The sequence below is a fragment of the Schistocerca piceifrons genome, chromosome 4 (assembly GCF_021461385.2).
Source record: "Schistocerca piceifrons isolate TAMUIC-IGC-003096 chromosome 4, iqSchPice1.1, whole genome shotgun sequence".
Taxonomy (NCBI): domain Eukaryota; kingdom Metazoa; phylum Arthropoda; class Insecta; order Orthoptera; family Acrididae; genus Schistocerca; species Schistocerca piceifrons.
Window position 1 is genome coordinate 419704346 of NC_060141.1, and position 24479 is coordinate 419728824.

Genomic DNA, 24479 nt, shown 5'->3' on the forward strand with positions numbered 1-24479 from the left:
TGACTCAGATGCTTTTTATTTTTGTAGCTTACAGTCCAGTGGTCTTAGGTCTCTGACCTGAAAGTTACAAGAACACTGCAGTGTAAGGAAAATTCTGGGTGCTACATCATCTTGGTTGAAGCATTACAGCTATATTGTTTCTCATTCACTTCTTCCAATTGCCTTTGACTGAGTTCAAGTTTGTGAGCGAGAGAAAAGTAAAATGAGCCTAACTTTCGGACGGCAGGGCATTCATTTTGGATTATGTTTGTTTGTTGGCATGAACTTGGATGTGTGGCTGACAGGCAGAGTGTTGCAGACCAACTGGGCAGTACTCCATCTGACGGTACATCAGCAAAGTGCTACTTAACAACATATTTCAAGACTTCAGACAATCTGAGCAGAGTGCTAAAACGAAGTGTATCAATCACTTGGTAGCTTCAAAGCTGCAGCTAAAAACATTGTGAATCAAAGAATACCAAATCGTACTGTTCACAAGCCTCTGTTGGGTTTTCAGCAGTGGAACATTAATTAATTACTGATAGACCTATAAATTTAAAGATGAAAAAGTTTCACATTTAGTTTTTCTGTCAAAGCTTATTATTATTCTGATTTTTGTGATTCTTTGAACTACTGATTTATTAGTTGCTTAGATAATTTTCTTAACCAAGTACCTGCTAAAACATAACAGTGTAAAGCATGGCAACACAATGCCATCCCCCTTTTCTTTTATCATTATTTCTTAGGTTAGATCATGTTATTCTCTCAGTAAAACTCAAATTTTATGGAACTGGTAGTTTTACACACAGCAAACAGAATACAAAAATTTGTGCTAAATAATTAAAACAATGATGAAAGTGTAGAACATTTTAGTGATTGGGGAGAAATCACAATGGGAGATCCTGAGCCCCACAGGGTTCAATCTTGGGTCTACTCCTATTTCTTATATATATGAATGACCTTCCACTTAACATTCAACAAGAAGAATTCATTCTTTTTGCAGATGATAATAGCGTTATAACAAATCCCATTAGAGAGAAAGCAACAAAAGAGTTGTATAAATGATATTTTACAAAGAATTATTAAGTGGCTCTCTGAAAATGAACTCTTCCCAAATTTGGGAAAAAACACACTACATTCAGTTCTGTACAACAAATAGTCACACCAACAACTGACATAGCACTTGAGCAGGAGTCAGTAAGTAGGGTAGAATGCTCCAAATATTTGGGCGTACATATTGATGAAAACTTGAACTGGAAGAAGCATACCCTTGAACTTCTCAAACAATTAAGTTCAGCTACTTTTATTCTTCATGTAATTGCTAATCTTAGAGACAAACATATAAATCTGCTGACACATTTTACATATTTGCACTCAATAATTTTAGGGGGTTACTCATCACTTAGGAAGAAAGTATTAATGAAAGTATTTATCATACAAAAGTGAGCAGTAATAATAATATGTGCTGTTCACGCACGGGTGTCATGTAGGTACTTCTTCAAGGAGCTAGGCATTTTAACTGTGCCGTCACAATATACACTTTCGCTAATGAAATTCGTAATAAATGATCCGTCACAATTTGAGAAGAGTGATGTACATACCTACAACACTAGAGGGGAAAAATACAATTTTTTACCCATTATTGAAGCTCTCAGTGTTTCAGAAATGAGTTCAATATGCAGCAGCAAAAATCTTTGACTATTTGCTAATAAGATAAAATGCCTAACAGGTGGTAAATCAAATTTTTAATCTTACCTAAATTGACAAATCCGATTTCATGGATGAATTGCTATTAAAAAAACTGTTAGACTGCAAAAAACAACTTGTTTTTAATTCTAGTTGCACAAGCAGTATTAAAAATAGTGTTCATTACTGTTAACATTAACCATATACACACCCTACAAACAAACTCATTCCACACAATTTCGATAAACGATTTGTTCAAGTAATCTATGGAACATGTAACTAACTAAAAAAGAGTTTGTTGTTGTGAGTAAGCACAGCACAGCATAATGGGTTGCATCTGGAATGTGATGAAAAAGGAGTCTCATTTTGGTCACAATGAGGAAAGGGTTTGCTTGTAGTTCGTGGCAGGGTGAAAGCTTGTTGGAATGCATTCTGAGAATAAAGCCATGTTATGAACTTCATAAAATTTTGCTACATTGGTGATCAGACTGTGAAGCAGCTTACCAAGGATCATTAATTTCGTGTTATAGTAGGATACTATTTGGACTCTTGCTTACTGTTTGCAACCAGCGATTGCCAAACTCAGTTATTTACTGCCGTGAAAGGTGTGAATGACTTATTAATAACAATTCTAGTTCAAATTCCCCTAGTTGTTGCTTAAAAGTTATTTCAAATTACTGAATATAATTTGATACTTCTGTGCAGTTAAATATGAACTATGTTGTACTGGAGCTAGTTTGTAATGTCAATCGTACCGATACTTATAGACAGACCCAAGATTACGAAAATCTGTTGGACAGTTTGTAGTTTTTTGTTTAGTACTAATCAAGGTAGTGAGTGCAGGGAAAGATGGGAAGCATATTCTGATGGGGTTAGTGGAGGTACCAGCAGAGGACCTCGGGGCGTATTCCAACTGAGCAGGTGTTATGGCACTGATACCCCAGACATGCAAAAAAAAATTTATAAGATGGATGATTAGAACTTGTCAGATGGTGATTGCAAAATGAGCAAGAATTGGTATTGTCAGAACTGAAAAGGTGGTGCTTGGTTGTTTTGGGCACTCAAACATCGCGATTTTCAGTGCCAATTCAAAAGGCAAGATCCCCACTTCAGCACAGGGATTGTCTGCGGGACTAGTCTGGAAGCCCCCAGTGGCCAGTCCAACTCTATAATGATGGTCTGGGTCCAGTAATTTTAAGCTGAAGGTGCTGTTGAGCCACTCATGTGACAACCATAGTCCAAGTGGGACAAGACCAGGGTCTGGCAAATATGGGGGACAGTAGTGTGATTCACACCACAAGAGTTGTGTGGCCAGGAGAGATTATTAAGCTTTCGCATGCAGCTGGTCTTTAGCCGACAAATATGGGACAGCCATTTCAGACTTTGATAAAAACAGGAGTTCCAAACATATGGATTGTGCAACAATGTCCAAGCATTGTGTACACAAGTAGAGTTCTGGGTATGACAGAAGCCCACAACTCGTGTTTTCGAGGGAGAGAATTGGAAGCTACTTCTTGAAAAAGTCCAAGTGGAAGTCATTCGAATGGGGTCTTTGAACTGGCATTCAGCCAATGATGCATACAGACTGGAAACGATACCAAATCAAAAGTCACTGACATAAAGCGCACAGCACAGACGACCACTCATCCAATGGAATCACTGGCTAAATGATGCTGATGAAGAGTTAACACTTAGCACGAAGTCCTGAGGAATGCTGTTTCTTGGGCCCATGAGGAGCTCCAACTCAAAACAACTGGTGGGATAAAAACTGATGAATAAAAATTAGTAGGGTGCCTCAAATACCCAGTGATGGAGGGGGAGTAAAATGAGAAGTCGCATTGTACACCTTATGTAGGTGAAAATGAGGTTTTGGTAGATAAAAAAAGGGTGTCATAATTCTGTTTCCATCCTAACCAGATAGTCAATTGTGTATCATCCCTCACTGATAGGGGGACAAAAGACCCCTTTACTCAAGAACCCAGAGTAATTATCCTGTCATGCAGTTTGCAGAGCATGTTAGTGAGGCTAATTGATTCGTACGCCATAAATGGATGTGGGTCTTTTGCCTGGTTTAAGGTTCAGGACAATGACACCATCTTACCAATGAGGAGAAAAACAGCTTCTAGCAAAATCTGGCTGAAGAATCTTAGTAGATCGAATCTTTGAGTAACATTAAGATATTCAGTAATCTGATTTTGAATCAAATTGTGGGTGTGGGGCCATATTGTGTGACTAGTCAAGAGTCTGATGCAGTTTCCCATCAGTAAAAGGATCATTATATAATTTGGCATGACAGGAGATAAAGGATAGGGAGATGTCGTGAACTTGTCTTTTATGTATTCAAAGAGTAGCCAGATAAGAGGAGGATGCCAATGCTATCGCAAAGAGTTCAGCAACAACCGACGCATCGCTAGAAAGACTACCGTGAAGGAAGAGAGCAGCCTACAAGATTAGGGAGCTTGGCCCACACCTGGGATGAAGAGGCATATATTTCCAGGAAGAAGATGTAGTGTACTCTCCATTACTTCTTTCTGTTCGATAGGGATATAAGATGAGTTGCTGAATTAAAATTCATGCCAAGGCTGGGACTTGAACTTGGGTCTCCTGCCTACTGGGCAGAGATGCTAGCATTACATCACTGTGAAACTGTGGCTCTCAAAATGCCTTCTCTAAAACAAACCTTAATTCATGCCTTCAGCTCATTTTGCCCTAGGCATTAAGGAGGGTATTAGACTAAGGTATTCTGTGCAGCTGTTTGAGCCACAATGCCATGGTAGTGTAGTGGCTAGTACATCTTCCCAGTAAGCAGGAGACCTGGGTTCAAGTCCCAGTCATCACACAAATTTTCATTCAAAATGTAATTCCATCCTTCTTACTGTGTTTACTCAGACAGTGAACCTTAGTGTGAAGTCACTTAAAAGTGATGAGAATGGTCTGTGAAAGACGTTGCTCAGATGCTGAAGGGTCTTCTGACATTGTTGGATTTAAGCAGTCCAATGAAGTTAGGTAAGTGTCCTACCTGGGTGGTAAATAAAAGTTACAGATGGTGATTGCTGTGGTTATTTGCACTTGCACTACTATTGCTTTCAATGTGGTACACATTGGAATCCTCTCACTGATGACATCTGTAAAAGCCAATGTACAGACCCCTCCAGATGCTCTCTTAGGGGCAGTACGATTCTGACAGGATACAAGGTAACTCTAAGGAGTTATAGAATGGTTGGCAGTGAAACGTATTTCTAGGAGAGCAAAACAGATGGCAGAATAGAAGGAAAATAGTAGCAATTGTACAAGCAGGTGACAGTAGTATCCATTGCAGTTCCACTGAAATATCACTTTTAAGCTTGTCCTGGTTAGGCATGGAGGGGTTGGGAGAACAAGTCATGCCCCAAAATCATTGTGTCACATGTAGGAGTGGAACAGTATCAGCAAACATTGGCTCAGTGTGTGTGTGTGTGTGTGTGTGTGTGTGTGTGTGTGTGTGTCACAGGCCTGGAGACTTCTTCCTTTGGCTGGATGCAGGGAGTTGAGGTTCTAGTAGATGGTGCTGCAGGAACTGTGAGAGGGAAGGCCTGTCACCCCCATGGTCTAATTTACTTGCACACTACTGGAAGGTAACATCAAGGGAGTAAATATGCTAGGTATTGCTGTTGACCCAGTCACAATAGCTGCAAAGGTCAATCTAACTGAGAGCTTCAAAAGACAAAAGGCAATCTGAACCCTTCAGTTCACAGATTTTGCATAACAAGGTAACAGACTTTGGAAATCTGGGAGGGTGGTCATTTCCGCAATTGGCACATATTGGTGGCAGCACACAAGGTGAATTTTTGTGACGTGACCAACTAGTCTCCACAATTCAGGTTGTACGTACACCAGAGAAACCTACATCTGAGCTGTTGACATTTAAAGCACCAAAATATGGCTTCACATCACAGCAGTAAACCATGATTGTTACCACTGGAAATGACCAGTGCCAACATTGCTGTCTGGCAGGCTCTACCCAAGTTCACAACTGGGTAGAATTTAGCATTTTAATTAAGATGTAATCAAATTTATTAAGAGAAGAGATTTCCCTAAATATGTTTTCAATATTCTCAATAAAGAACAATGGCTTAGTTGAGAGGAAGGCTCCTCCATCTGCCCAGGTACAAACTAGGAACTGAGGGAAGTTAGCCACTTGTGTTTGTTTTCCTCCCGTGGCATAGCCAACTAGGGTAAGTTTCTAGGATCATCATGAGACATACGCAAGAATTTCAGTCTGCCTGGAAGGACTGCCAGAGCCTTATGGCCCATGGCTGAAAGCTTAGATCCCTTCATGGTGACACATATCTGGCATTATGCCACCTAGTCCAAACAAGGGTTCTCCATATGGGTGCCAGCCAGCTAAAGCAATGTAACAGGCGAAGCAGGAGAATTAACAGCTTGGGCACCAATAGTGTGTTGCCTATATAGTCAGAGATTACCGCAGTAGTAGCCTCTGACTACGCAGGGAACATACAATTGATGCCCAAAGCTATTACTTCCTCTTTTACATTGCTCTGGCTGGCTGTTGCCTACAGCCCAGCCACTAACACATTGTACTGGGTGTTGCTGCCCTTCAAGTATGAAGCAACCCAACAGCAAATCACACCTCGGCAGCCACCATAGCACGAGGTGGCACTGCGTTTTCTGTATATAGTGATGCTATTGTTGGTATTACCTCATCTCCACACATCACATGCCACCACCATGTTTTGCTTGCATTCTTCTGATAGATGGCTTTATAGGATACTGCTTGGCCCCCTCCAAGCAGTCGACATCAGCAGTTCACAGATGTCTGAGCTTAATGCCCGTAGTCCCTCACATCGGAGCTCCATGTGCCCAGTGCGCAGAACACTCCAAGTTCATGGCCCATCAGTCTGAGCCTACAACTTCACATTCTGCGTCCAAAAAGCTGAGAAATCATGAATGCATCAATCACAGACTATGTCCACTTCAGACATTTCTTGACTTTGCCAGTGACAACTTATTAGGACTGACCAATACACTAAAGACACTACAGAACTGTTACTGTGGATTGTGCCATTCACATATCAAATCTGGACGACCTTTTCGTTGTGTTACTTCTGAAGCTGCTTATGTTGAACTTGCCTGATGTGTTAAGTTAATAAAGTTCCATTGTTCTTTAACTACATGGGCACATTCATCCATTAGTAGTGTGCAACACCCACTACAGGACTAACAACCACCACACAGGTACACAATTACCCTTAACATGGACTAACTAAATGCTGGATATTGGGCAATATTACCCCCACAGCCCACACTTCTGAAGAAAAGTCTGAACCAGTTGGAGATCACATCAATATGTTGGGACCAAACCTAACTGAAATAGGTGGTATAAAGTAGTGAAACGAAGTGAGAAAAGCTCCATTAGATGTTCTATAAGCAAGCCACGCTGTTATCACAGAATCTGTCCAACACACAAAATGAGGAAAGGTACAGTCAAAGAGAGTAAGACGACAGCACAGGAAAAAAGTACCATTGGGGGACCATGCTCACTATGCATGCATTCACAAGAGAGCTGTGAGCCCACTGGTGGCCTGCAATTAAACTGTTATCTCTCCTTATACAAAAGAGCTTTTGAAGCCATCTGTCCGAATTCTCACAGCAGACACCTTAATTTCTTTCCAGTGCCACAACATTTAAATTTTCCTTGGACGCATTCTATGTTGAATTTACTGAATACCTATCTAACACTTTCACTTTCAGAGGTTTGAGAAAATTACACCTGTCTGTCTCCTTTGCTGAAACAATACATAAAGCTAGTGTGATGCAGTGACCTCTAAGAATATTTTTTGTAAAGTAAAATTGGAAGTCTCTTTCTTTAGGAACAGAAGAATTCATACCACACTGCTTGTGAAGTTTTCATTCTCTTCACACCCCAACACTCATGGAGTTTTCACTCTGATCACATGTAATAAAACCAAAAAGAAATAAAGAGAAAATGCAAACTACTGCAAAATGTCTGCAAAATAATGCTGTTTTGAAGAAAAGGTTTCAACCAAAACCTGTGCAATGTGTATTGAGAAACAAGCACTAACCACTGAAAACATGCATTCTAGTCACATAGCCCCAAATAACCCTCTATGTCTACATACTTCTGACTGTCATTAATAATTGATTGTAATGATACAATATGGAGATGCTAAAGAAAGTGCAGCAGTGTAATTAAGCAGAAAAAAAATGTTTCTACGACACAAATGTGGCTGAATAGTAATGTCAATATGGACAGACATTCAAAAATAAAATCTGCCTCTTTTAAAATAATGGCAGATCATCGTGCTTTTGCAAATACATATCCCACACTATTTGCAGTTTTTACTGCATAATATAATTTCCATTTGCCTTTAATTGCTTTGGCAAAAGCTTTTATAAGTGCAAACACATATCTAGCTCAGTCCTCCATGAATTAACATAGGATGTACACACATTTCGAATCATAGGAACCACGCAAGCAAAATGTCACACAGTGAGATAGAGAGTTTTATGAGGGTAGTTTGGTAAGTCTGGCAGAAAAAGTTTGTTTCGTAAAAAACTCATCTCACTTATCAGCATGGTCTCCTTTGAGAGATATACAACTGGACCAGCAATCCCATCAGAAAAACATCTTCTGTCAAGACTGCAAGATATTTGTTTTGACTGCTTTCAATGAAAACCTCTTTCCAGCAAGACAAAATTTCAAGTCAGGTAACGGGAAGAAGTCACTAGGGGCTAAGTCTGGTGAATAGCGTTGATGAGGAACCAATTCAAAATCTAATTCATGCACTTTCATCATTGTCATTTCAGACATATACGACGGTGCATTATCATGGTGAAAGAGCACCCTTTTTTCTGTGTGTCAATCTTGGTCTTTTTTCAGCCAACACATTGCAAATGATCCACCAACGCAGCATAATAGGGTCCAGTTATGGTTTTGCCTTTTCCCATGTAATCTATGAGAATTATTCCTCAAGAATCCCAAAAAACAGTAGCTATCACTTTACCAGCCGACAAACCAGTCTTTGTCTTCTTCAGTGCACTTTCACCAGCCTTTGTTCATAGTTTTGATTGCCTTTTGACTCTGCGCATAATGATGGATATGGATTCTTTCAACAGTTGAATCGGCACAAAAATCCTTGCAGACTGATTAAACATCGCCAGACATTGTGCTGAAATGTTAACATAGGTGTGCATTTGGTCAACTGTGAATTGTGGCATCCACCTCACACACAGCCTCTTCATAGACAATCCTGCATGCAGGATATTATGCACTTGCTCAGTTGAGATGCTTGCAGTCTCGGCAATCTCACAGAGTTTTATTAGGTGATCTTACCTTACCATGTCATGGATTTTGTCAATAGTTTCCATTAGGGTGGCCCCATTGGATGGCCAGAACTCACTTCATATTTGGTGCTTGTCTGACCACATTTAAATTCATTAATCCAATAGAAAATGGTATTTAATGATGGTGCAGAGTCCACATGAACTTCATCCGATTCAATTTTGATTTGTGTGGCAGTCCAACCTTTCCAAAAATGAAAATGTTTAATAACAGCAAGAAAATCTGTTTTCTCCATTTTCAATCGCAGCAGCCACACTGACCAATTCAGATGGCTGTCAACAATGAACTGTATACTGAGCATCGTTTAAATTTCCTATACGGTCCTTGGAATAATCAAGCTTACTAACCATGAAGGTGCATCAAAAATGTCCCATTATTTCATGGAAATTTACAAGACTTGTCAAACCACCCTCGTAAATATCTATTACCACTTGATTCCCTAAGTAATAAGTAACTAAATACGGCAACGTGTGTTGCAGGTGCGTCTAACAAACATTTTACGAGTGGTAATCATTTTCTCACAAGTAAAAATAATTACGGAAATGAAGTCATGAACTATGATATATAAATACGCTGGCCTAACATTTTAGAACATTCTGCATATGAAGTTCCACCTAATTAGTCCAGTTTTTCTTTTTGAAATATCCAGAAAAATGGAAGGCAGTGGAATGAGAAAGATGCGTGTAGTCACTGCTGGCGACATTTAGCAAATCGAAACAAGGAAAAAGTTATAATGATTCTAATAATGTTTTACAGTCTGCAAAATTATATCTTCCATGTAGTCTTATGGTCAGTTACACGTATTTCATTCGAAAAAATATCAGCAGACACAATGAAGTAAACTGATCAAAAAATGAAGAACTTGAAACAGAACTCTTACTTCCAGTTCTAATTACGAAAAAATATACTTCCAAAGAAAATATCAATATTCAAAGATATAATATCAATAGATAAAAAAATCTACTCACCAGGCAGCTGCAGGAGAAAACAAGTGAAAGATGTAGAAACACACAAGCTTCCCAAGCCAGTGGCTCTTTCTTCTGGTACAAGAGTTGAAAGGAAAGCGAAAGGGATGTAATAAAAGCACTGGTGAGGTTTATAAAATGTGAAGAGTTTAGGAAAAGTTGCTCACAACCCAGGATCGTGTTTATTACCTTATCTTCCACTTTGAAGTTCTTAGATTTTCAGATGTCATCCAGCGCAAGCACCAAAATTCAATCTTTCCTTCTCATACTGTCCAGTAAGTCTCCCCTGAACCAGGGTTCTAGATGACTTTTCTATAACTCTTCCAATTTCCCGATCCTCACCAACTGTTTTCCTTCAACCCTCTTCCGTTCCTTTCAACCCTTCTGCAAGAAAGTAGCTTGTGCTTTTCCACATCCTTTATGAGTTTTCTCCTGCCACTGCTTGGTGAGTTGGCTTTTTATCTAATAAATCTATTGTGGAACATTTAGAATATTAATATAATTCTAAAGATTGAAACTGCTCTAAACACACCACATAAAACTGTATTCTGTGTGTCATTAAAAAGCAATAGCAGCTTAAAAAAGAACACAAAACCATGAAGATAAAAAATAATGAGTTGTAATGCTGAAAATATATCAAATTTAAATAAATCAAATGTATTCTACTCATGAGCATTAACCAAAATCCTTGCAAACTGCCAATGAAAACTCTTATTACATCTGCATAATTATTAGACAATACACAACTTCTTAAACATTCGTTAACAGATAAATAATGAATATTTGATTTGTTGAACTACAGACAGAAACCTGCACATAAACCAAAGATAAAACTGAAATTAGTACACAATATTAAATGTGAAGGGCTCATATTAAAAGTCTTACTGCCAGAATGTGTATAGAAAAGATGTGGTTCAACTTTCAAGTTGAGCGCACAGTAAAGAACTATAAATTTTGTTACATTATTTTCTATGCAATCGAGAGAAAAAAATGATAACTGTGTGACACTAAAGAATAACATAAAACATCTGCTGGAAATATAATAAAATTACATACTGTGCTGCAGAGAAAAGTCCTTTGCTTTTATCACCTATTATCAGTTGTATGCTGAATACTACAAGCCGCACATTAGGCTGGCCCTTGTATCAGCACCATGAGATGACAGTTGCATGAGAAGTTGTGAAACTCGTACGCTGGTATTAGGAGGCTGTTATGTTCTGCTGCCCAACAGATGGGTTGTAGCTGTGTTGATTGGTGGTCTGATGGCAGAGAAGGGTTGTGGAAACCGCTGGATGCAAATTTGTGGGCCTAAGATGTCTGGGGCGCCAGATGCGTAGTTTGTTTCAAGTGGGAAGTTCTCAGGTTGTCCCGGGTCATGTCGGTAGCAAAAACATGAAGAGCAGACTGACTTGAGCCAGAGATGGTAGACTGAAGGGAGAATATATCCTGAAAATTTTGGCATAATATGAAATACATACTATCTATTATTTCCCCAACAAAAATCACATTAAGCCAGATGCAGTGAAATTTAGAAAAAACTATGTGTTTAGTTACATATGAATTTGCATGCATACTGGCATATATCTATTACCAAGAGAGCTTCAACCCCGTTAAAACTGCACTATTGTGAATATGTTATTTCCATGTTTAATATCAGGAAAATAAAGTGAGTGTTTGCAAAGAGGTAATACACCTAGTGGCAAAATTTATAAATGAGATAACAGACATGGCAAAAAGTTGTACCTTGAATGTCTGCGGCCTTCATCTCTCCTTGTGCGTCCCGTAGACATTTCAACCCTAACTCGAGTTCCACACAGCCTCCTACAAATTATGAAATAGGTTCTAAATATACATATCTATGACACATGAAATAATGAACAGGATTTAACAATGATAGCTCAAATCAATACTATGAGTCACATGTGTAACATACTTGAAAAAGAGTTGTAATCTTACAGTGCCACAATGACTCAGGGCAAGAAAGAAATCTGACAAAGTTATTTTCAACAAATACACATCGTGCATTCTAATTTTAAAAACTTAAAGTCTGAAGGCAGACGGACATCTTTCAGCAAACTTGGTTAAAAATTGGAAATAAAGGCCAGTAGTGATTTAAAAGTGATCGTAAATAATCGAGTGTACTACCAAAAACCATCTTGGTGCACTATGATCTCTTTCTCCAGCCAATATTTCTCCAAGTCAGATGAATGCATTATCTCACTCCCTAACAAGCAAATGGTAAATAGACCAAAAATTATCATTCAAAAAGTGACACTGCTCTGTTGCACACCAAAATGTTTTATCAGTTCTCTTAATGACAATGTTCCATATGATAAAACATGCAAATGTTCCAGCACATGATGTAGCTATTTTGAATGGGAACTTTCACAGGGAGAGGTCTCAAACTAGTGAGAATAATTCAATCAGAATGACAATGTATGAAAAAGTATTTTGACAGCAAAATTCATCATTTATTTAGTTATGCCTTCTTCAGTAAAGGAAACATGCCCACTACTTTTCCCAATGGGGTTCAGACTCCAAAAGCACTACCTCATTCATCATACACCTTACACCATACAACTTACAGCTTGCAACTACTTCTCCTTTGAAGGAAAAGTATACAAACAAATCTGCTGCACCCACATGGCACCCTCCTATGCCAAACTGTTTATGGGCCATCTAGAGGATATCTCTGTTGCCTTCCAAAATGCCAAACCCTTAGTCTGGTTCACGTTCACTAATGACAACTTCATGATCTGAACTCCGGGCCGAGACATCCTACCCTCATTCCTCCACAATCCCAACACCTGCTCTTCCGTCTGCTTTACCTGGGGCCCCTCAATCCACCAGGCCACCTTCTTGAACATTGACCTCCTCCCCTCTGATGGCTCCATCCACACTTCTGTCCACATTAAACCTGTCATCCCTACCACAAAAAACCTTCTCACACAGCCTGGCCACCTGGGGATGGCATGTCAGCAGTGACAAAAACTCTCTTGCTCAGTATGTTGAGTGTCTCACCGTAGCGTTCCCAGACAGGTACTATTCCCAGCTCTAGTCCGCAAACAATTTCCCATGCCATATCCCCACACAACCTCAATCCCCCCTGCTACCCCGAGAACCAGCTACAAAGAAGCACACGCTTTGTCACCCAACAGTACCCTGCACTGGAACAACTGAACCACATCCTTTGCCAGGGCTTTGATTACCCATCATTGTGCCCTGAAATTAGGAACATCCTACCCAAGGCCCTTCTCACCCCTCTTTAAGTGGTGTTCCCACCCAACCTTTACAATATATCTCTGCTACTCCCAATCCCAAACCCTTGTCACAGGGATCATACCCCTCTTGAAGACCCAGACGCAAGACCTGCCCAATCCACCCACCCAGCAGCTCCTATTCCATTCCTGTCACAGGCTTATCCTACCCTGTCATAAGCCAGGCCACCTGTGAAAGCATCCATGTCACTTACCAGCTCTGCTGCAATCATTGCACGGCTTGCTATATTAGTATGACCACCAACAAACTGTCCACCAGGATGAACGGTCATCATCAATCTGTGGTCAAGAGCACAGTACACCACACTAAGGCAAAACATGCAGCTGAACGTAGCACGTTTGATTTCAACGGTTGCTTCACTACCCCAGCCATCTCAATCCTCTTCCACCCTCTTTGCCACTATCTGCTTCTCTGAACTGTGCAGATCGGAGTTATTCTTACAACAGATTCTCCGCTCTTGAAATAATCCCAGGCTCAACCTACTGTCCCCACACCCACCAACCAACAACTTCCACCCCCTGTCCTATTCTCGTCTCCCACCCTCTTTGTGGCCACCCTTTGCCTACGCACTGGCCCATCTTTCCCCTCCCCTGCTCCTCTTGTTTTTTCTCTTCCACCCCCTGCCCTCCCCACCTCACAAAACCCCAAAGCTACACCTGTTGACAATTTGGTTCCTGCATGCTCTGCCAGACGGTGATTTTTCCTCTCCCCACTCATACACTGTTATCCCTTTTGCTTCCCAGCCCTTTCCAGATTGCTGCTTCCATGCTATATGACAGCTGCATTCCGGTCTGAGCTTACGGAGATGGCGGTCATGTGTGTCTAAGGCCTTAAAACATTTTTCACCAGTGCTTCTATATACTACACTCTGACTTAGTGGAATTTCATTGTAATGACATCGATATCACACACTATTTCATCACCATCACATTAAGAATTATTCTTAATTTGGAGATCAGTTTAGTGGCATGAACAGTATATGATCACTAACCTAGTTACCTAGATGGTTATCACACCAACACAACTCATCTTAAGTAGATCAGGTTCCGACTGCAAAACAGATTGCATATTCTGTAACAGATTCCATGCTGTATCAAGAACTTACGAGATTACCTATGGAAACAATAGGATTTTGCTTTTTATACCTTTTTTGGAATGATGATTTCTCTTTAATTATAAAAAAATACAGAGCTATATATGCATGTATAATGTGGTATTAACATTGAACATTTTTGCTCAGAGCATAATTTGGACCCTACATCTCTTTTCGCAACCGTTACTTTTTGTCAGGTTCATTCTTATTTTCCTGTTTGCGTGGTCTGATATACCTAAAATCCCTACAACACTTATCACAGACTGAAGAAGTCTTCATTAAAAAGGCTACTTACATTCCATCAAGTGCTCGAACAGCATCCTTTGCATCTCTAGGATCTTCAAACTCTATGAATGCAAAGCCTGGAGGGCTTCGAGCTACCCACACATTTCTAAGGGGGCCATATTTACTGAATGCCCTTTCCAGATCATGCTTGGATGCACTGGGACCTAAATTTCCAACATATACTTTGCACGACAGATCCCATTCACGAAATCTAGACATTTTCTGCAAACATACAAACAATGAATCAATTATAAAGTTTTTAGAGCACACTTGTAACAATTAACTACAATGTAAACATGTCAAGAGATTTACAAATATCATGCATTTTCTCATCAAAAATACAGCTAAATGCTGAGCATTTATAAAACTAAATTTTTATGTTAATTTCAGTCTACAATACAATGTACTATCTGCTCAGAAATTAATGTTTGGTGTAGTTGACTTGTCAAACCAAGACAATACCAGCTGTATTTCACGTTTAATTGGAAAGGGAGATGACCAAATATATTTACGGCTGCATAATTCTCCCCTTTCAGAGCAAGAGTTTGTTTAAGCTGGGCTAGGGGAACCCATGGTAATCCTAGAGTTGTTGTTGTGACTGCTGCTATTAACTTCAAACTGTGACTGTTTCTTCATAACAAACTTCATAAAAGAATGTGAACTGTCATGCTGTTGTCAGCACACACATCTTTTTAAATACTTGCATATACTTGTCCCACAAAACTGTATTCCTAATGCTTCCATCAGTCAAAATCTTGGCAAATACACGTAGGGCAAATGTTAATGAACACAGCATTAAAATAGATCTATTTCCAACTCACATTCTGTTGAACACATATACCTAGAAATTTTTAACATTCAGTTTTACAATCTTTTCTTTCCCCTGACCTACTGTTACTAAGGATGGTAATTTCTGCCATGTACATATTTGAAGGAACTGTGTTTTTGTAAAGTGACTAGGGCTCAGATTTTTAGGTTTTCATGAAATGGTTTTTAGCCCTTTATTTTCTTGGAAAAGCCCTTTTTAGGTTTAAACACACTATTTAAGCCTTTTTGGAGTCTTTAATGGAAATGTTTTGAACATGGCTGCTTGGTTCAGTGACCTTTTATAAATCAAAATTGAAACAAATGAGCCCTCGGTCACCATTTTTAGTCGTATAACCAGGTTTCAATACTTCTAAGAGTGTCTTCATCAGAATTTAAACATTTAAAGTGGTCTATAGCATATTTACAAATTTAAGGGATAAGAAATTTTTTATATAAAAGTTTAAGTACTGACTAACAACACAAGACAGAGACAGTACTTACATGTCACATATGAAATAAATAACAGGCCAGAAGGGCTTTAGTCACAAAATTTTTTAAAAAATATCCATGAAGGCGAGCCACTATGGGCTGCTCATACCTGTACAGCCACAGGTTACAACCTGGTTAATACGACTAAAAATTGTGACCTAGGGCTCATTTGTTTCAATTTCTCTAACGGGAACTATAATGAACACTAGCATTAACTTATTGTAGTTTGACAGTTATTTTAGTTCTTTGTGAAAAATTATTAATTATTCCTTATATTGGCACTAGAAAAATGCATAAACAATTGAGACATTTGCCCATGCTACGATTATTTTCTCTTTTTTATAAAATTATTTTAATTGGAGGTTGTTCACTGAAAAGTTCTTTTCATGTAACTACATACGACCACAATACAATCTGTGATGTAACGTTGCAATTAACAAGACACTTTTTTTTTTGTGCCACCCCAAGGCTGAAGGAGAGATAGTATAAACCATTTTTTCTTTCCATTACAATATTCATGACTGTCACTACCATTGTCAAAATATGATTGATTTTTGACCACAAACTTCATAACTGGTGGTTGATGTACATGGGGCTGTTGTCAGTATGCTCAACTGAGGTTCTGGAGTTATCTTTAGTATCCTAACACAAATTTTCACTCTATGGCGAAATGTGTGTCGATTTGAAACTTGTGGCAGGGTTAAAACATTGCGCCAGACTGGGATTCAAACCTGGGACCTATGCTTTTCCTGGGCAAGTATTCTACTGACTGAGTTATAGATGCGAGACCCACCATCCGCCCTTACAGCTTTACTTCCACTAACACATCATCACCTACATTCTAAACTTCACAGAAGTTCTACTGCAGCCTTGTGGGACTAGCACTCCTTGAAGAAAGGATACCTACTGCAGACATAAGGCCTAACCACACAGTTTGTTTTCAGTATGGACTTTCACTCTGCAGCAGAGTGTGCACTTAGGTAGCTTAGTACCTGTGAAAGGTAAATGTAAGAGGTTCAAGTTCTGGTTCAGCACACAGTTTTAACCTGCAGGAAGTTTCAAATCAGTGCACACCCTGCAGCAGAGTGAAAATTCATTTTGGAAACAACCTTCAGGCTGTGACTGTCACATCTCCACAGTACACTTCCTTCCAGGAGCGCTATTCCTGCAATAAGATGGCAGGAGGGCTTCTGTGAAGTTTGGAAGGTAGAAGATTAAATACTACCAGAAGTAAAGCTGAGAAGGTGGGTCACGAGTCATGCTGGGATGGCTCAGTCGGTGGAGCAACAGCCTGCAAACGATAAAGGCCCCATGTCCAAGTCCTGGTCTGACATACATTTCTAATCCATATTATACGTTTTTGTGGAACAAGCACTCAACAGACGAGTGAACTGAAGCCAGTGCAGTGCTGACTTGCACTACTTTACCTGCCAGGAGTTAATTCCAAGACTGAGTACTACAGAAAGTGGTTTAGATTTCACATACTGCTGAATCATGAGTTTACAATTGTGTGGATTGTCACCGAGTAATGTGTATCAAATTTGGTGAAAGAGTGTACACAGGCTATGGCTACACAGGGGTTGCACCCGGCTGAATATACAAAATGCGGAATAGTCAATGTTAAAATTCTGGATCACGAGCAAGGTAAAAAAAATTACTGTATTTTTTTTCGGGACCTCTTTTGTCATTGTTGTTACGGTTGTAAACAAAATGGATATCAGGTGCTATCACAGCCATGTGAATTGTTCTCAGTGCTATAAACAAAATGTATATCTCACTCTGTGACAACTGTGTATCACTTGCAACAGATCTTGGAAACTACCCAAATACCAAACTGAGATTGACTAATTAGCTTATTTTGAGAGAGGTGTGTTGTAGTCCTTGCATACATAATTCTTTTACAGTATGGATGAGAAGTAGTGAGACTGGTGCATAATTATTATCTGTCTTACTACTTTCCTTGTAAAGGGGTCTCGTAATTGTAATCTGCCTGTGTGTGTACGGCAATGCTTCTTATGATTATATTGCTTTATAAAAGGAATGAACAGTCGCAAAGTAAAGAACAGAGTCAAGTTTTACCAGGTATAAAATATGGTATGCACACAGAAGGAAAAATATTAAATCAAACAGTTGATTTTATGCAGCTTACAATAAATATATTCAATTTTAACAGTGAACATTCTGAAACTACAGTAGGTTTTACTAAATACTTTCCAGTCACCAGATCATGCATTGTAGCAGACGCTAATAGCATTCAGTATATCTTCACCATTCATCAAAACATTAGTTTAGCAAATTAATGCAGTATCATGTGAAGAAAATTAAAAAGTTACTATATGGATGGCCAACCACAATAAAAAAGTTTCTTTGAAAAAAACTGAAACCTTCGACAAACGTGAAACCACTGAACTTAATCAGAAGATCAGCACGGACTACAAAATGAATATGTTACGCTAATACTGTTAACTTGAATGAGGACTTTTCATCTAAACTGACAAAATTAGTTCCACTCTCTTACACTGTAAAGTTTCACTCAAAAAATTACAACATACTTAAAGGGTCATCTGGTGTAGTAAGCATTGCCACAGTATCATTGGATGTTTATGAACATTCCTGTTTAAACATCCCAAACAATGTCCAAGGAAACCACCAGACGTCTAAGTCTTGCTTTGTGCATCTTATTACAAGTAACACACAAACCACTGTGGGTAAAAAAATTAGTTGTGTGCGTTTGTCTCATTTGTGAGAACATAAAACATTATCTCTGTATGCTCTACAGCATTCCAAAAATATTACAGATCTGATCTAAGTACCATATACCACTGTTATAAAAATAGCTTAGCCATCGAAAAACTGGGTGCAATAGTAGGAAGGTAAGATAAACAGCTAGTATGAAAGCAAAGTTTACAGATTCATACTCTACAACTTCCTCTGCCACATCGACTGCATTTACTTCTTCTATATTATTGTTGTTGACCTCAACATCCATAGTAGACCTCCTACAGAACTCCAGTGCTGACGTTCAATTTACGAATTCCCTCCAGGGTGATACAGTCTCACATGTCATGAAATTAACACCACCCCGGAAGTCATCCTAGCATCACTCAACCTTGGTCGCCTCACTGTGTCACTGTGGAGGTCCTCAATCCAATTGGAAGTAACCACCTACCTGTCGTCCTCACCATATCCTACGCACTATTCTGTCCCCATCCCACCTTCATCCAAAAGCTGTCCACAACTACTCCCCATGCCAACTGGAATGACCGCTGGGGATCCATAGATACACTGACAGAAAGCCACCTCCTAATCCGCTAACATCGCCCATGGCACAGTCTTCCTGCAGCAGGTCTAGTCAGATGCTATCTCCATCCACATCCCAACTAAAGCCATATATCCTCATTGACCCATTCTTCCACCACAAGCCATATTCCTCCGTGAATCCCGTCGCTAATATGACTTTCTCCTAGGGTCTTGTGACTGGGATATATTTACATGCCACTGGCAAATACGACAACGCATTAGAAATTCACTCAATGCGAAAAAACGGCTGGATTGGCACAAGACTCAATGCTACACCCCTAATTAACTCTTCCGACTAAAGAAAAGCAATCCACTGATTTGCTGGCACCCATCCCATCCCTCATTACCCGATCCTTCACAACAACCATCCCTTACTTGATGACCTGAGTAATGCCAATCATTTTGCACACTACCTCTCTAATATCATCTCCATCCCTGACAATCCTCAGTTTGACCACTCCCAATTCCCTACTGTTGACGAATACACAGATACGACAGTTCCACCCCTGCCTTAAAGCTTCTGGTACTTGACAACATACCACAAACAGAATTCAATACCTCAATCACAGCAGGGTACATAGAACATGTATTTCACAGAAAACACAATACATGCCATGGCCACAACTGTACTACTTATTGATATCTCAATGAATGACCTACCTCCTCTCCCGTCACCCTTAGACTACTGTATACCACTATCCTCCCTACAGTCACTATCCTGACCTATGGAAAACCTCTAAAATCCCACTTTTCCTCATACTGAACAAACCCCCACTGATACCCCCTCCTATTGTTCCATCTGCCTCACCTCACTATTTAACAAGATCTTTGAATACATCCTTTCCCCGACACATCCATCGACATCTGCTTTCTGTTACCAAATGTGGCTACTGTCCCTCATTCTCAGCTGATGATCAGTTCCTGAACCTCACCCATTTCCTATCTCAAAAGCTCAGCAATCATAAATCAGCCACATTTGTTTCTCTTGACCTAGAGAAAGCACACGACTATGTATGGCATTCCAGTCTCCTTTTCAAATGCCAGACTTATGCACTTCCAATCAACTGTGTCCACCTGCACCCTTCCTAGTCTTATCACCCATTCTATGTCATTGTTAACACCACCAGTTCCCATACCTTCCACCACACTGCAGGAGTGCCTCAAGGTCCGTTCTCTCTCCTCCCCTTTACTTCTTATACCCTGCTTATATGCCCAAACAATCTCCTCCCATCCAGCTCCTTCTATATGTTGATGACACTGTTTTCCTTGCCCTCTATCATACATTACAGAAATCCCAACAGTCCTTCCAAATCCAATTCAGTTTATCTCTTTGAATAACCAATAACGCGCTTAAGATTAACCCCTTCAAAATCCAGGCAATGATTATGGAGATTACCGCCTGCACTTTATGTCCCCACGACTTATACCTCACCATTTATGACTATCCTATCCAGTTAACTTAAAAACTAACACACATTGGATTAACCTTAAACTAGCAACTAATGTGGAAACCTCACCTACTAAACATCCAACAGATAGCCAACAATAAACAAACTACTAACTGGCCAAACATTTGTACAATGCTCCACTGCCTTTCATACATAAAATCCCTGATCTGCACCATCCTTTGCTATGCAAATGTTACATGGATATCCATCCCACCCAAGATCTGTAAGTCCCTTCAGATCTTCAAACACTATGCTTTCCACATCCACTTACCTTCTCCCACAAAAATCCTTTACCAACTCAAACTCTCACCTCTCCTCACTTACATTGAACATTTTCAAATAAACTACCACCGCAAACTCTACTCCAATAATCCTATCGTCCCCACTCTCCTTTCTAATCCAAGTGTGCTGCCAAACCTTTACCTACACATCCCACCAATCCTCTGTCTGCACACCCTCCACATCCTATCCCAAAGAAATTTCAATTCTCTCTCTACCCTAGACCACAAATTTGCCCCCAAATATATCCATCCCACCAACTCTGAATCTACCCTACTATACCCATTCCCCCCAAGTGCTCCCTCCTTTTCCCCTTTCCTGTTGCTCCCCATCCACTTTTCCTTTCAAATTTATAGAACCCAATACTATCCACCCCTACCTCATCCCACCTCTTACCAGTCCTCAATCCTCATCACCACCCCTCTCCTACCTCCATCCATATCAACCTTTCTTTTCATCAACACTGTATGATTCCAGGACAGGTTTTATTCCAGTTTTAGTGAAAGTGTACAGTGCTATGTTTCTAATGTTTAATGGTCACTGTCTCTTCTGTCATGCTCAGTGTTTTCCAAGTGACCCTTTCTTCTTCTTCCCCCCACCCCCATGTGCTTAGTGATCTTCAAGTGTTTTTAACGGTGCTGCCGGACGACAATTTCACCACTGTTTTTATATTATTCTTGAAGACATCATTAGTTCTTACATCGCCCCATTATCACCATATAAAAAAATTAAACATGGTAAATATGTCTCTTTGTTTTGTTTAACTTCTACATTAGTGTATAATGTCTACTGGCTGAAGAGCAGGTTGATTGTACTGCTGCCCCCCCCCCCCCCCCCGCCAATATGGGGTGAGAGGGACGAGGGGAAAAAATAAAAAAAGGGGGAGGGGAGGATGGGAAAAATGTTTTGGCAATGCTTTCGATAGGCCCTTATGTCTCATATGACAAAATATGTCAACTTTTTCTGTTTACTCACTGATGCGACATTCTACAATATATACTGTTAATGCAAAGCAATAACTTTGAGCAATGTTTTTTGTCCACAAACTGTCTAAAAGTACACTACAGCTTCTAAAACTTGAACACATTCTCTACATATGGTCTGATAAAAAAGGCTACAGAACTTATATTCGAGACATGGACACCCAAAAAAACAAAAGATTTGACACCCAAAACCTTTTCATCCGTTTTTCGAGTGCGTATATTTCAATAAACGACAGAAGATACTGCACAAAATTGACGAAATGATAGTTTGGCTTTATGTCGTATTGTCAATTCTTGGCTGTACCTGTCCGTAAAACTACTATTTATGGCTGGTTATAAATGGGCTCTCCGAGTAGTGGTGTATTTTCTCTCATTTTAAATGCAGTATCGTTGTACCAGATATACTTAAAAATCTACCAGGACTAAATTGTTATTTAGCACAAGCATTTGTTTACGTAGGTCTTTACCAAAGCAGAGCCTTGTAAGAATACCTTCCATAATAGTTATGCGATCGTTGCAGTTTTGCATGCCAGTAGGGAGCAACTTCGGAGTCCATATCTACGAGACGCTGTATTTGTGAAATCAATGGGGATATCTAGCTGAAACTTTAAAGCTATCTATCCAAAACAATGTTGAACCTCCCTACGAAAGGTCATTATATTCCTAAATGGTCAATCGGGGATACCGGCCCACTTGACTTAATATGACCCATAAGAGAGGCCAATCTGTGTAGGAAATGCTTCATCTACGATTGTTGTGAATTTTCGTGACTTTCTTGTTCAATTCATAGAGCTCTGTACTTAAAATGTCTATTTGCCCAATACAATGGCAGCATTTGGTGCGCTTACATTTGCAGCGACACCAGTTATCTCAATCTTAACTGAGCTGTATGACTTTACTCATATGTTGTTGTTGTGGTCTTCAGTCCTGAGACTGGTTCGATGCAGCTCTCCATGCTACTCTATCCTGTGCAAGCTTTTTCATCTCCCAGTACCTACTGCAACCTACATCCTTCTGAATCTGCTTAGTGTATTTATCTTTTGGTCTCCCTCTACGATTTTTACCCTCCACGCTGCCCTCCAATACTAAATTGGTGATCCCTTGATGCCTCAGAACATGTCCTACCAACCGATCCCTTCTTCTGGTCAAGTTGTGCCACAAACTTCTCTTCTCCCCAATCCTATTCAATACTTCCTCATTAGTTATGTGATCTACCCATCTAATCTTCAGCATTCTTCTGTAGCACCACATTTCGAAAGCTTCTATTCTCTTCTTGTCCAAACTATTTATCGTCCATGTTTCACTTCCATACTTGGCTACACTCCATACGAATACTTTCAGAAATGACTTCCTGACACTTAAATCAATACTGGATGTTAACAAATTTCTCTTCTTCAGAAACGCTTTCCTTGCCATTGCCAGCCTACATTTTATATCCTCTCTACTTCGACCATCATCAGTTATTTGGCTCCCCAAATAGCAAAACTCCTTTACTACTTTAAGTGCCTCATTTCCTAATCTAATTCCCTCAGCATCACCCGACTTAATTAGGCTACATTCCATTATCCTTGTTTTGCTTTTGTTGATGTTCATCTTATATCCTCCTTTCAAGACACTGTCCATTCCATTCAACTGCTCTTCCAAGTCCTTTGCTGTCTCTGACAGAATTACAATGTCATCGGCGAACCTCAAAGTTTTTATTTCTTCTCCATGAATTTTAATACCTACTCCGAATTTTTCTTTTGTTTCCTTTACTGCTTGCTCAATATACAGATTGAACAACATCGGGGAGAGACTCCCTTCCCAACCACTGCTTCCCTTTCATGTCCCTCGACTCTTATAACTGCCATCTGGTTTCTGTACAAATTGTAAAAAGCCTTTCGCTCCCTGTATTTTACCCCTGCCACCTATAGAATTTGAAATATATTTGAATATAATTAAATTAATTCTCCCAACAAATGGCTGCCACTGACAAGAGGGCCTACAATAACATTACTATACTATATAATATTCGCGTTCACGAAAAAACAAAACCAAAAAAAATACAGCAAATATTGAAATGGATAATGAAAATCATGCACACCTATTTGTAAAGCGTTTAAAACAACAATCAAAAACACACAATTCCGTAAATACAAAGACTCAATACGCAGCAACTCCCAACAAGTAAAACCTCAAGGCTCAAAGACTCTTGAAATAAGATTCGCCGAACCTATCAAATATCGACACAGCAAAGTAAAAATGCATGCACCCAAAGAGGAGAAGATCCAAATGCACTTTACACTGGCACCAGTAACTGACTCAATCAGAAACCATGGTAATACAGCCTAACCTATTTGATCAATATCGATTATAAAAACTATTTCTAGATGATAGTTTACTGATTCAATTACATTTTTTGCACAAGGTACAACACGATGGAGTGTAATTCATTTGAGAAATGATATGCCAATATACGGTTCAGATGACAGTTAGCATTTAGAATCTATGCCTTCCTTATTTAAATATCGTAAGCGTTGCTAT

General features: G+C 39.5%; 1 protein-coding gene across 3 annotated transcripts in view; it reads right to left on the minus strand.

The window, feature by feature from the left end:
• Window positions 1–24177, minus strand: part of LOC124794924 (RNA-binding protein 1-like) — a 39233-nt gene extending 15056 nt beyond the window's left edge. The window contains exons 1-4 of one of the 3 annotated variants that reach the window (XR_007016628.1): window positions 24040–24177; window positions 14661–14872; window positions 11737–11814; window positions 11084–11439 (exon numbers count right to left, since the gene is read on the minus strand). Coding sequence is in view for 1 of the 3 variants with exons in the window: in XM_047258632.1 (XP_047114588.1) it covers window positions 11737–11814; window positions 14661–14869 (287 nt within the window). In the remaining 2 variants the exon portion in view is untranslated. Of the gene's footprint in view, window positions 1–11049; window positions 11440–11736; window positions 11815–14660; window positions 14873–24039 lie in introns of all 3 variants that reach the window. The other 2 variants (XR_007016627.1, XM_047258632.1) reach the window with 2 other exon arrangements.
• Between the last annotated feature and the right edge of the window lie 302 nt (window positions 24178–24479).